Source organism: Oncorhynchus tshawytscha, linkage group LG05 (genome assembly GCF_018296145.1).
Source record: "Oncorhynchus tshawytscha isolate Ot180627B linkage group LG05, Otsh_v2.0, whole genome shotgun sequence".
Classification (NCBI taxonomy): Eukaryota; Metazoa; Chordata; class Actinopteri; order Salmoniformes; family Salmonidae; genus Oncorhynchus; species Oncorhynchus tshawytscha.
This window is the reverse complement of record NC_056433.1, coordinates 65,700,256-65,713,720: the sequence shown is the minus strand read 5'-3', so window position 1 is coordinate 65,713,720 and position 13,465 is coordinate 65,700,256. Positions and strand designations below refer to the sequence as shown.

At 43.1% G+C, this 13,465-nt stretch overlaps 2 protein-coding genes across 2 annotated transcripts in view; one reads left to right on the top strand and one right to left on the bottom strand.

The window, feature by feature from the left end:
• LOC112251143 (capping protein inhibiting regulator of actin dynamics-like) overlaps positions 1 to 4,838 on the bottom strand; it is a 37,415-nt gene extending 32,577 nt beyond the window's left edge. Inside the window, exon 1 of the mRNA XM_042322259.1 lies at positions 3,928 to 4,838. The gene's annotated coding sequence lies outside the window, so the exon portion shown is untranslated. The remainder of the gene's footprint in view (positions 1 to 3,927) is intronic.
• LOC112251823 (carbohydrate sulfotransferase 14) overlaps positions 1 to 12,023 on the top strand; it is a 34,233-nt gene extending 22,210 nt beyond the window's left edge. The window contains 4 exon segments of the mRNA XM_042322716.1: positions 8,445 to 8,539; positions 8,541 to 8,679; positions 8,681 to 8,707; positions 11,543 to 12,023. Coding sequence (XP_042178650.1) covers positions 8,445 to 8,539; positions 8,541 to 8,679; positions 8,681 to 8,707; positions 11,543 to 11,950 — 669 coding nt within the window. The 3' untranslated portion in view covers positions 11,951 to 12,023.
• The last annotated feature ends 1,442 nt before the right edge of the window (positions 12,024 to 13,465 follow it).

Genomic DNA, 13,465 nt, shown 5'->3' with positions numbered 1-13,465 from the left:
GAAAGAAAATCACATTTTTTGTCCATTAAAATAACATTTAATTGATCAAAAATATAGAGTAAACAATGTTAATGTTGTAAATGACTATTGTAGTTGGAAACGGCTGATTTTTATTGGAATATCTACATAGGCGTGCAGAGACCCATTATCAGCAACCATCACTCCTGTGTTCCAATGGCACATTGTGTTAGCTAATCCAAGTTTATAATTTTAAAAGGCTAATTGACCATTAGAAAACCCTTTTGCAATTATGTTAGCACAGCTGAAAACTGTTGTTCTGATTAAAGAAGCACTAAATCTGGCCTTTAGACTAGTTGAGTATCTGGAGCGTCAGCATTTGTGGGTTCGATTACAGGCTCAAAATTGCCAGAAACAAATGACTTTCTTCTGAAACTCGTCAGTCTATTCTTGTTCTGAGAAATGATGGCTATTCCATGCAAGAAATTGCTAAGAAACTGAAGATATTTTACAACCGTGTGTACTACTCCCTTCACAGAACAGCGCAAACTGGCCCTAACCAGAATAGAAAGAGTGGGAAGCCCCGTTGCACAACTGAGCAAGAGGACAAGTACATTAGAGTGTCTAGTTTGAGAAACAGACGCCTCACAAGTCCTCAACTGGCAGCTTCATTAAATAATACCCGCAAAACACCAGTCTCAACATCAACAGTGAAGAGGCAACTCCGGGATGCTGGCCTTCTAGGCAGAGTTGCAAAGAAAAAGACATATCTCCGACTGGCCAATAAAAAGAAAAGATTAAGATGGGCAAAAGAACACAGACACTGGACAGAGGAACTCTGCCTAGAAGGCCAGCATTCATTTCTCAGAGCAAGAATAGACAAACAAGTCTCAGAAGAAAGTTATTTGTTTCTGGCTATTTTGAGCCTGTAATCGAACCCATAAGTGCTGATGCTCCAGATACTCAACTAGTATAAAGAAGGCCAGGTTTATTGCTTCTTCAATCAGCACAGCGGTTTTCAGCTGTGCTAACATGATTGCAAAAGGGTTTTCTAATGATCAATTAGCCTTTTAAAATGATAAACTTGGATTAGCTAACACAACGTGCCATTTGAACATAGGAGTGATGGTTTCTGATAATGGACCTCTGTAAACCTAAAGTTGAAGTCGGAAGTTTACATACACCTTAGTCAAATACATTTAAACTCAGTTTTTCACAATTCCTGACATTTAATCCTAGTAAAAATTCCCTGTTTTAGGTCAGTTAGGATCACCACTTTATTTTAAGTGAAATTTATTTTCACATTCCACTGGGAATGTGAAATGTCAGAATAATAGTAGAGAATTATTTATTTCGGCTTTAATATCTTTCATCACATTCCCAGTGGGTCAGAAGTTTACATACACTCAATTAGTATTTGGTAGCATTGCCTTTAAATTGTTTAACTTGGGTCAAACGTGTCGGGTAGCCTTCCACAACCTTCCCACAATAAGTTGGGTGAATTTCGGCCCATTCCTCCTGACAGAGCTGGTGTAACTGGGTCAGGTTTGTAGGCCTCCTTGCTTACACACGCTTTTTCAGTTCTGCCCACAAATTTTCTATAGGTTAGAGGTCAGGGCTTTGTGATGGCTACTCCAATACCTTGACTTTGTTGTCCTTAAGCTATTTTGGCACAACTTTGGAAGTATGCTTTTGGGATCATTATCCATTTGGAAGACCCATTTGCGACCAAGCTTTAACTTCCTGATGAATGTCTTGAGATGTTGCTTCAATATATCCACATAATTTTCCATCCTCATGATGCCATCTATTTTGTGAAGTGCACCAGTCCCTCCTGCACCAAAGCACTCCCACAACATGATGCTGCCACCCCCGTGCTTCACGGTTGGGATAATGTTTTTCAGCTTGCAAGCCTCCCCTTTTTTCCTCCAAACATAACAATGGTCATTATGGCCAAAGAGTTCTATTTTTGTTTCATCAGATCAGAGGACATTTCTCCAAAAAGTACGATCTTTGTCGCCATGTGCAGTTGCAAACCGTAGTCTGGCTTTTTATGGCGGTTTTGGAGCAGTGGCTTCTTTCTTGCTGAGTGGCTTTTCAGGTTATGTTGATATAGGACTCGTTTTACTGTGGATATAGATACTTTTGTACCTGTTTCCTCCAGCATCTTCACAAGGTGCTTTGCTGTTGTTCTGGTATTGATTTGCACTTTTCGCACCAAAGTACATTCATCTCTAGGAGACAAAACACGTCTCGTTCCTGAGCGGTATGACGGCTGTGTGGTCCCATGGTGTTTATACTTGCGTACTATTGTTTGTACAGATGAACGTGGTACATCCATTCATCTGCTCCCAAGGATGAACCAAACTTGTGGAGGTCTACAATTGTGTTTCTGAGGTCTTGGTTGATTTCTTTTGATTTTCCCATGTCAAGCAAAGAGGCAGTGAGTTTGAAGGTAGGCCTTAAAATTGATCCACAGATACACCTCCAACTCAAATGATGTCAGTTGGCCTATCAGAAGCTCCTAAAGCCATGACATAATTTTCTGGAATTTTCCAAGCTGTTTAAAGGCACAGCCAACTTAGTGTATGAAATAATCTGTCTGTAAACAATTGTTCGAAAAATGACTTGTGTCATGCACAAAGTAGATGTCCTAACCGACTTGCCAAAACAATAGTTTGTTAACAAGAACTTTGTGGAGTGGTTGAGAAACATGTTTTAAAGACTCCAACCTAAGTGTATGTAAACTTCTGACGTCAACTGTATGTAGACATTCCATAAAAAAACAGCCGTTTCCAGCTACAATAGTAATTTACAACATTAACATTAACAATGTCTACACTGCATTTCTGAGAAATTGTATGTTATTTTAATGGACAAAAAAAATGTGCTTTTATTTAAAAAACAAGGACATTTCTAAGGTAGTATATGTGCTATGAGATATGAAACTCTCTCAGAGGCCTAATGTCAACAATGCTCCCCTCCCTGGCTTGGAGACATAAACATGGCTGGCCATTTAAAATTATGTTTTTCTACAGGCTACATCACACATAAAGGTGTGGGGCCTTACTGGATCATCATATTGCTTACTCTGCAATGTGTAAGCTTATGAGTTACTCAAAATAAGCCAACCATAACTGATAGGAACACAACTCCGCATCACCCAACCGAGATACAGTGTATTTACTGCAGATAACAGCTCTGAATGTCAATTTCTGGCTAAATTCAATTATTCATGTTTTCTATATTAAGATCAAAGGAAAAATTGCAATTTATAACGGTACATGCTGCATTGAAGAAAATGAGGCCAAAACCATTGGCTGAAACTCAACAAACCCGTGTTTATGCGCCTTCCGTGTTACAAGGTTTGAGACAATAATTTCTGTTTTTAGACATTCCATCTGATATCTGGGGATACGAGTAGAAACAATATTGCGTGAAAAGCATAATGCCATCTCTCTAGTCCATGACACAATAGGATATGGCACAGCACAGGTAGCCTACAAAGAGATGCAGGGATAAAACATAAGGGTTTATAATATAACGTAGGAGCTGCAATCCTGGTTATACATTGATATAAAAAGGCTGTCTTAAGCATATGGAGAACAAAGCATCTGTTGTTTATTTCATATTTTATCACAAATATGCCTTCTGTAAATTGAGACAGTAGCCAACATAAACGAAAGCTGTAGGGTGAACGTGTTCCAATTGCAATATAAAATAATATAATGAAAATGCCAAATAGCCAATGATCTCCACAATTCGAGCCATGCCAAATATATTTACGCATTTATAATCAAATGAAACGACACTGTCCTTTTCCAGTGCACACACATCTCTGAACGATGGAGCAATCGTCAGCAGGTCAATGAAAATGAAAGGCTGTGACAAGGTCAGCAGCTTATTGAAAATAAAGACACCATTTATGACTAAGAAAATATGCAAGAGTAAAGGACAAGCTCCCACCACCTTATAAGTGATCTTGTTTGCCCGCAAATCGGTCTTGAAGTTGCCCACCGCGCCTTGTATCTCCCAGCCACAGCTCTTCGACCCTCTTTGTGTTACTGATGCTGCGGGTGCTCGCACCGACGCGCACGCACGGCAACGCGCACAGACAATCGAACAGAAACCTGCAAGCACATGAGGCGGGAGGGTGGGGCTGGCGGAGGCTGTGCTTGGCACAAAAATCACCTAACGTCCACAACCGATCTCCGCTGCGATGCGGCTCATCTGTTGGTCGAAAATGGTTGCCTGTATATAGCATATATTCACACAAATAGCTTTGGCTATCGATCTTGTATAGGCCTAATGTATGGATAGGCCTAGTATTTTATTCGGAGTGGAGGTGCTTGTTTGTCTCAGTCTGTTACGGTGCAGTGGCTATCATATTTCTGTCTTGTATAATTAGTATTGCACTAATCAAAATTTCCCTTCCGTCAGCCGTTGTGCAATGGATCTCAAAATATTATGAAAAAAATGATATGTGAAGAATGTGCGCTTTCTCAATTCATGAGGCATAACGTATTCACATCGTTATTGTTCTCTGATCAAGACTGACATGACTGACTTCTTTATACTGTGCATCTTGAGCCAACCCTGGCAAAAGGAACCAGATTAATTACTATTTTTACTTGCAATGGGAGTGGGTGCTTTAATAATTCCTAAAGCATAAAGGCCTAAATAGTTTGGGACCATTTCAGTGATTTAACACCACCCTGATAGTTCTAGGCTTAAAGTCATGAAAAAAATGTAGGCAACCTTTTATCAAATCAATGTGCAAAAATGCTACTGGAAGGGCATTCATAAACTAATGCAGTCAGAAACTGAAAACAGCTGCTTGCAGCTGTAGGTAGGCTGGTCTTCCAGTAGGAGTCGGTATAGGATCAATCATTTATATATACACAAGTCCTTCACTTCCTCTGTCAGCTCCCAGACTCAGGGAGAATATCAATACATTCCCTTGATTCCTCATGTCCTCTCTCCTTGCCTTCTTCTCAAAAACCATTGGATGAGAAGGTCAGAGGGCCCCCCTCTGTGGTAGGTAGCCACGGCCTGTTCTCCCTGCTTCCATCACTCAGACCTGGAAAGTACAGGCGTATCATGGCAAAAACTGTCAGACTGGCTAATAGCTTCTATCCCCAGGCCATCAAGCTGCTGAATAGCCACTAGGCAGCTATCTGCTCCCCCTTTCTCCCTCCTGCCCCCGTGACTTCCTACCCCCAACAAACATTTACCCTGCCCACACCCCCAATGGACATTGTTACAGTTGTAAATGTGTCTATTATTATAATTTGCATTATTGTCTCATTGACTTCACACTTCACTCCCGTGCTGCTCCCCCTATGGGCATTCTACACCCCCAACAGACACTTCCCCTGCCCCCACCCCCCAATGGACATTTATCATTGCTACAGTTGTAAATGTGTATATTATTTTTTAAATGATTATTTTCTCATTCATTTCTCTTTTTTTGTACCCTGCGTATGCTGTGCATGTGACTAGTAAACAAATCTAAATAAAATCAAATTGTTTTCGTCACTTGCTTTGGTAACAGGAGTAGACTAACAGTGAAATGTTTACTTTCGTCCCTTCCCAACAATGCAGAGGAAAAAAAGATAAATAATTTTAAAGAATAACATGAGGAATAAATACAAAATGAGTAACAATAACTTGGCTATATACACAGAGTACCAGTACTAAGTCGATTTGCAGGGGTACGAGGTAATTGAGGTAGACATGTACATACTGTATAGGTAGGGATAACGTGACTAGGCAACAGGATAGATAATAAGCAGTAACAGCAGTGTATGTGATGAGTCAAAAGAGTTAGTGCAAAAAAGGGGTCAATGCAGATAGTTAAATAGTTAACCAATAGCTACCCAGACTACCTATTTAGCAGTCTTATGGCTTGGGGGTAGCAGAGAGAACAGTCTATGACTTGGGTGACTGTAGTCTTTGACCATTTTTAGGGCCCTCCTCTAAAATCAAATATTATTGGTCACATACACATGGTTAGCAGATGTTAATGCGAGTGTAGCGAAATGCTTGTGCTTCTAGTTCTGACCGTGCAGTAATATCTAACATCTAACTGGGGCGGCAGGGTAGCCTAGTGGTTAGAGCGTTGGACTAGTAACCGAAAGGTTGCAAGTTTAAATCCCCGAGCTGACAAGGTACAAATCTGTCATTCTGCCCCTGAACAGGCAGTTAACCCACTGTTCCCGGTAGGCCGTCATTGAAAATAAGAATTTGTTCTTATCTGACTTGCCTAGTTAAATAAAGATTTAAAAAATAATCTAACCATTTCACAACAACTACCTTATACACACACAAGTGTAAAGGAATGAATAAGAATATGTACATATAAATATATGGATGAGCAATGGCCAAACGTCATAGGCAAGATGCAATAGATGGTATAGAGTACAGTATATACATATGATATGGGTATGTGAACATTATAAAGTGGCATTGTTTAAAGTGACTAGTGATACATTTATTGCATCCAATTTTAAAATATTAATGTGGCTAGAGATTTGAGTCAGTATGTTGGCAGCAGCCACTCAATGTTAGTGACGACTGTTTAACAGTCTAATGGCCTTGAGATATAAGCTGTTTTTCAGTCTCTCGGTCCCAGCTTTGATGCACCTGTACTGACCTTGCCTTCTGGATGATAGCGGGGTGAACAGGCAGTGGCTCGGGTGGTTGTTGTCCTTGATGATCTTTTTGGCCTTCTTGTGACATCGGGTGGTGTAGGTGTCCTGGAGGGCAGGTAGTTTGCCTCCGGTGATGCGTTGTGCAGACCTCACTACGCTCTGGAGAGCCTTACAGTTGTGGGCGGAGCCAGGCGGTGATACAGCCTGACAGGAAGCTCTCGATTGTGCATCTGTAAAAGTTTGTGAGTGTTTTTGGTGACAAGCCAAAATTCTTCAGCCTCCTGAGGTTGAAGATGCGCTGTTGCCTTCTTCACCACGCTGTCTGTGTGGGTGGACCATTTCAGTTTGTCTGTGATGTGTACGCAGAGGAACTTAAAACTTCCCACCTTCTCCACTACTGTCCCGTCGATGTGGATAGGGGGGTGCTCCCTCTACTGTTTCCTAAAGTCCACGATCATCTCCTTTGTTTTGTTGCCGTTGAGTGGGAGGTTATTTTCGTGACACCACACTCCGAGAGCCCTTACCTTCTCCCTGTAGGCCGTCTCGTTGTTGTTGGTAATCAAGCCTACTACTGTAGTGTCGTCTGCAAACTTGATGATTGACTTGGAGGCGTGCATGGTCACGCAGTCATGGGTGAACAGGGAATACAGGAGAGGGCTGAGAACACATCCTTGTGGGGCCCCAGTGTTGAGGATCAGCGGGGAGGAGATGTTGTTTCGTACCCTCACCACTGGGGGCGACCCGAAGGTTTTGGTGGCGGGCCGTGTCAGTGGCACTGTATTGTCCTCAAAGTGAGCAAAGGAGTTGTTTAGTTTGTCTGGGAGCAAGACATCGGTGTCCGCGACAGGGCTGGTTTTCTTTTTGTTGTCTGTGATTGACTGTAGACCCTGCCACATACCTCGTGTCTGAGCCTTTGAATTGCGACTCTACTTTGTCTCTATGCTGACGCTTAGCTTGTTTGATTGCCTTGCGGAGGGAATAGCTACACCGTTTGTATTCGTCATGTTTCCGGTCGCCTTGCCCTGATTAAAAGCAGTGTTTCACGCTTTCAGTTTTGCGCGAATGCTGCCATTAATCCACGGTTTCTGGCTGGTGAAGGTTTTAATATTCACCGTGGGTACAACATCACCGATGCACTTGCTAACAAACTCGCTCACCGAATCAGGGTATACATCAATGTTGTTGTCCAATGCTATCCGGAACATATCCCATTCCACGTGATCAAAGCAATCTTGAAGCGTGGAATCAGATTGGTCGGACCAGTGTTGAACAGACCTGAGCACGGGCGTTTCCTGTTTTAGTTTCTGTCTATAGGCTGGGAGCAATAAAATAGTCATGGTCAGATTTGCCGAAAAGGGCTTTGTATGCATCGCGGAAGTTAGAGTAACAATGATCCAGAATTTTGCCTGCCCGGGTTGCACATTCGATATGCTGATAAAATTTAGGGAACCTTGTTTTCAGATTTGCCTTGTTAAAATCCCCAGCTACAATAAATGCACCCTCAGGATATGTGGTTTCCAGTTTACATAAGAGTCCAATGAAGTTATTTCAGGGCCGTGGATGTGTCTGCTTTGGGGGGGATATACACGGCTGTGATTATAATCTTGGTAGATAATGCAGTCGGCATTTGATTGTAAGGAATTCTAGGTCTGGTGAACAAAAGGACTTGAGTTCCTGTATGTTGTTATGATCACACCACAACTCGTTAATCATAAGGCATACACCCCCTCCCTTCTTCTTACCAGAGAGATGTTTGTTTCTATCGGCGCGATGCGTGACTAAACCAGGTGGCTGTACCGACTCTGATAACATATCCCGAGTGAGCCATCAAAGCAGGATTTCGGAATGAGAAGCTCTGGAGGGGCCAGTAGCGGGTACGTGATAAACTTCAGACGAACAGTGAACTCTGGCTCTTTGCGCAGATCCGCTGTCGGTGCTGACGTTCACTGTCATCGTGGCGTCTGGGGGGCTTCTGTTCATGATAGAGAAAGGAATGCTGAATAGTATGGAGACACCTCCACATCGGGGAAGCAGCAAGGTCATACTGCCTCAGACAAGCTCGTCATCCTGATCCATCTGTGGACGCAGAATCTCAGGTAAACGGAAGACTTTTAAATCCATTACGATTTCCAGCAGTAGCCCACTTGAGGTACTCCCGTTACTCCTATTGTAAATTGTCTACTTTACTAATTTCTCATAATCAGCTGTATTTTTCATCATTCTATAAACATTTAGGATATTCTTGGTTGGTAATTTTTAACATACTTCCATGTCGCCTTAATCAACAAACTACATCATACCTAAAAACACTTGGATTCTAAACATAAAAATGTTAGCATGAACAGACTGTCACATGGAATGTACATCACGATTATCAGCCGAAGAGACTTCTTCTTCGATGAGGTTTACTGGCGGTTGGCATACAATAAATGTTGCATTTACCGCCACCTACTACTAACTCCCTTACACATTGCTTGAAAAAATAAACCAAGCATCTAACACTACACTCACAAAAAAATAAAAAATAATACCACCCTATACCACTATTGAAATATATTTAGTCCTACCTCAGTTCAACAACCTGAAAGGATGGGACACCACCACTTAACACACCCTGTAACTCGCACACTCAAAAACCTCTGCAGCTGTCACCACAACTTCAATTTTCTGCGACTTGCATTCCATCCCTGCAGTACAGTTGATAACCATTGCTATAAATCCTACTCACTTGTTGGCCTATCCCTCTGTACTGGTACATATCTACTACTCACACCACTCCTCTCAGGATCCCTCCCCCTTGACCCATCTTTCTTCACTGCCTCAACATATGACAACTTCTGCACTACTCTAACCCTGGAAACCTCAACCTTCCTCTCTTGCACAGGACATTTCTGATCCCCAGCCCATTGGGCACCACTACAATTAACACATACCACTACTTTCCCCAATGCTACACATTCCTTTGTCTCATTCCATTCTGAACACTTCTCACACCTAGGAACATCCCTCCTACACACTGTTGCCACATGTCCATAAACTTGACATCTAACAGCGTATTGTATTCGGCACAAAAGCTTGTATAGGATAAATTATATATCATGACATCACTTTGCTGGGCAAAGAATCAACATCAAAACTCAAAAGAACAGACAACTCTTCTGTTTCACCACTGACTTTCTTAACTAGCTAACCTTGCTTTTAAAATAACAAAAAGCTGTGGCGTGCCGTTTTGTTTGAAAAATAGTAGGCGAAAAAGACGACCAAATTAAGTTTGATCAACTGCCCAAGTACCAAGTTAGACGAACCTCATGATTTCAGGCTATTACTCCGCGATGCACTTCATTACCGGTAAGTCACCAGTACTTGTTTGTATCTAACTAGCAATGTGTATTGCATAAAGCTGGCTAGTTAGCTTGTAGTAAGGACTAGTGAGCTATATCCATCCAAATAACAGCTATACTATTCTTCTGCATGTGGAGATTTATGGAAATCTGGAGATTCCACCAAGTAGGTGTAGATAATTAACTATTTGGTAGGATTTTCTCCCCAGCTGGTCCCCGGCAAGTTGAAAGGACATAGGCAAGCCAACAATAATACATTTTTCTAAATAGCCCTTGACTGTTCAATTTGCAAAGACTGCAAGTAGTTAGGCAACGTATCAAAGACTAGCGAATTAGATCGAGATTGACTGGCTAGCGAGAGAAGTTAGCTAACTGGGAAAAAAAGCTAGGGGTAAACAAACAGTGACGTAGGATGATACGGCAGTTTTACTGTTAGTGTCAGCAGGTCGGGTAACAAATTAGTGGCAGAACAAGTATCATGCAAGTCATTTGTTGTTGTGACAGCCACGTATGTTAACACGTGAGGCTGCTGAAAACATTTATTGAAACGACAAAAAAAAGTGTCAGTTTGCTTAGGATGCCAGCAAAAGTTAGGCTAATTACAATGGAGAAATAGGAGTACCCTACGCCGGGGCATGGTCACGTTAAGCCACGCCTCGCCATGTATCTATAGTAGAATACAGGTGCAATTTCGAAATTTGGTTGTGCATCCGCAGTTTCTGTTATGTCAGTCACTCAATTAGATGAGTTGCCTAGTTAAATAAAAAGTCAGCAAACACATTTTTAGATTGGTCTTACCAGCTATCTAAACTTGTAGTAATCATGGTCAAATGACCCCACCCCATTGATTTTGTTAGTCTCACTCAGATATCATATTCAAAACTGCAAATATTTCTCTCCGCTCCATGGCAAAATGTTTAGAATTGCAGCAAACTTTCTTTAAACCTGCAACATTTTCTCTGTGCCCCATGGCAAGATGTGTAGAATTGGGCTATTCCCGGGTGTGATGATGGGGTGGTGAGTCAGAAGTAGGTGCAACATTTTAATAAAACCAAGAACATGACACTAACATAAGGCAGTACGCCAATACACAAGAACAATACCAACTAGTGAGTGAACATGGGAGACTGACATATAAAGGGGAGGAAATTATGAAGGTAATGGAGTCCAGGTGTGAATCATAATGAGGTGCGCGTAATGATGACTGCCAGGTGTGCTGATGAATCTCAGGACCGGTGGTTAGTACTCTGGTCACCTCATACGCCGGAGGAGCAGGAGCAGACATGACACCGGCTGACTGCATGTGTGGGTACGCAGACCCATGAGCCACTGTTGCCCCTCATGAGTTCAGATTTGTTGTGGCTCCCACCCCATCAAAGTTGCTCATCCCTGGGCTATATCATGAAAATGTCATGATGCATTTGCTACATTGTTTACATTTTGTTAGTTGTCCACTCTTTGATGGAATGCATATCATTGTGTAGGTATTATATTGACGTGATATTGTATTATACATGCATTATTATTTTGTGTAACATTTTGTGTAACATAATAATAGTTATGTCAAAACATTTTCATCTCCCCAATCAGATTCTCCAGGAGATCCGTATCCGGACCATATGTGGTCAGAAGAACATGCCTCACAGTGTGAGGTGCCTGAGCCCCCTGCAGAGGAAAACCCTGCTGCAGCACGTCCTAGTGAACGACGAGCACCGCTTCCTCTGCTGCTACGTCCCCAAGGTGGCCTGCTCCAACTGGAAGAGGGTTCTGAAGGTCCTGAGTGGGACTCTGGAGAACGTGGACGTCAGCATCAAGATGGACCACAAGAGTGACCTGCTATTCCTGTCCTCCCTGAAGCCAGAGGAGATCCGCTACAGGCTAAAACACTACTTCAAGTTCATGTTTGTGCGGGAGCCAGTGCAAGTGAATGCAAGTGAATTCAGTTTAGTAGGATGTTGGTTAGAGGTGAGCAAGGACAGACAAGATTTAACATATTAAACAGAACTCAAACTCTCCCCACTGGACTCTTTTCCTACAGTATTTGTCTTCATAAAAGCTCTTGGATATCAAACTTTGGTCTGTACCTGGTTCTCTCTGGTCATAGTGGCTAGGTCATCCTGTAGTCTCCTGTTCTCTCCCTGGGCAATCTCCCTGTCTCTCCCCACTCCAGACAGCTCCTCCTGGGCAGAGTCAAGTTGTCTGTGTAGACTGGCTGTCTCCCTCTCAAAGCTGCTCAGGTACAACACAATATAACTGATTCACTCTCCACGCACACACATTCGGGCGACAGGCCTCTCACACAAATGCACAAACGGATAATTCTCCCTCATACTGAAAAAGGTTACACTTACTATAGAGAGTTCTCCATGTCTGTAACAGAGTATTTTCCTGCAGAATGAAAGACAGAACAGTGTTTAGTCCCCGTTTGACAGATCTTATAACTGTACTCAGGCTGACATAGACAGGTCTGTCAGTGGTACCTAGTGCCCTACCATCCTGGACAGCTCATCCTGCAGCAGGGCCAGGCTCTCAGTTTTCTGATCCACGTCATTCTGTCAGTCAGAACTGAAGGCCAGTCAGCAGGGTCATTAGACAGGGTCTGTAGACAGTGGTTCATCCTCAGCAGCAGGGTCTGTAGACAGTGGTTCATCCTCAGCAGCAGGGTCTGTAGACAGTGGTTCATCCTCAGCAGCAGGGTCTGTAGACAGTGGTTCATCCTCAGCAGCAGGGTCTGTAGACAGTGGTTCATCCTCAGCAGCAGGGTCTGTAGACAGTGGTTCATCTTCAGCAGCAGGGTCTGTAGACTGTAGTGGTTCATCCTCAGCAGCAGGATCTGTAGACAGTGGTTCATCCTCAGCAGCAGGATCTGTAGACAGTGGTTCATCCTCAGCAGCAGGGTATGTAGACAGTGGTTCATCCTCAGCAGCAGGATCTGTAGACAGTGGTTCATCCTCAGCAGCAGGATCTGTAGACAGTGGTTCATCCTCAGCAGCAGGATCTGTAGACAGTGGTTCATCCTCAGCAGCAGGATCTGTAGACAGTGGTTCATCCTCAGCAGCAGGATCTGTAGACAGTGGTTCATCCTCAGCAGCAGGGTCTGTAGACAGTGGTTCATCCTCAGCAGCAGGGTCTGTAGACAGTGGTTCATCCTCAGCAGCAGGGTCTGTAGACAGTGGTTCATCCTCAGCAGCAGGGTCTGTAGACAGTGGTTCATCCTCAGCAGCAGGGTCTGTAGACAGTGGTTCATCCTCAGCAGCAGGGTCTGTAGACAGGGTCTGTAGACAGTGGTTCATCCTCAGCAGCAGGGTCTGTAGACAGTGGTTCATCCTCAGCAGCAGGATATGTAGACAGTGGTTCATCCTCAGCAGCAGGGTCTGTAGACAGTGGTTCATCCTCAGCAGCAGGGTCTGTAGACAGTGGTTCATCCTCAGCAGCAGGGTCTGTAGACAGTGGTTCATCCTCAGCAGCAGGATCTGTAGACAGTGGTTCATCCTCAGCAGCAGGATCTATAGA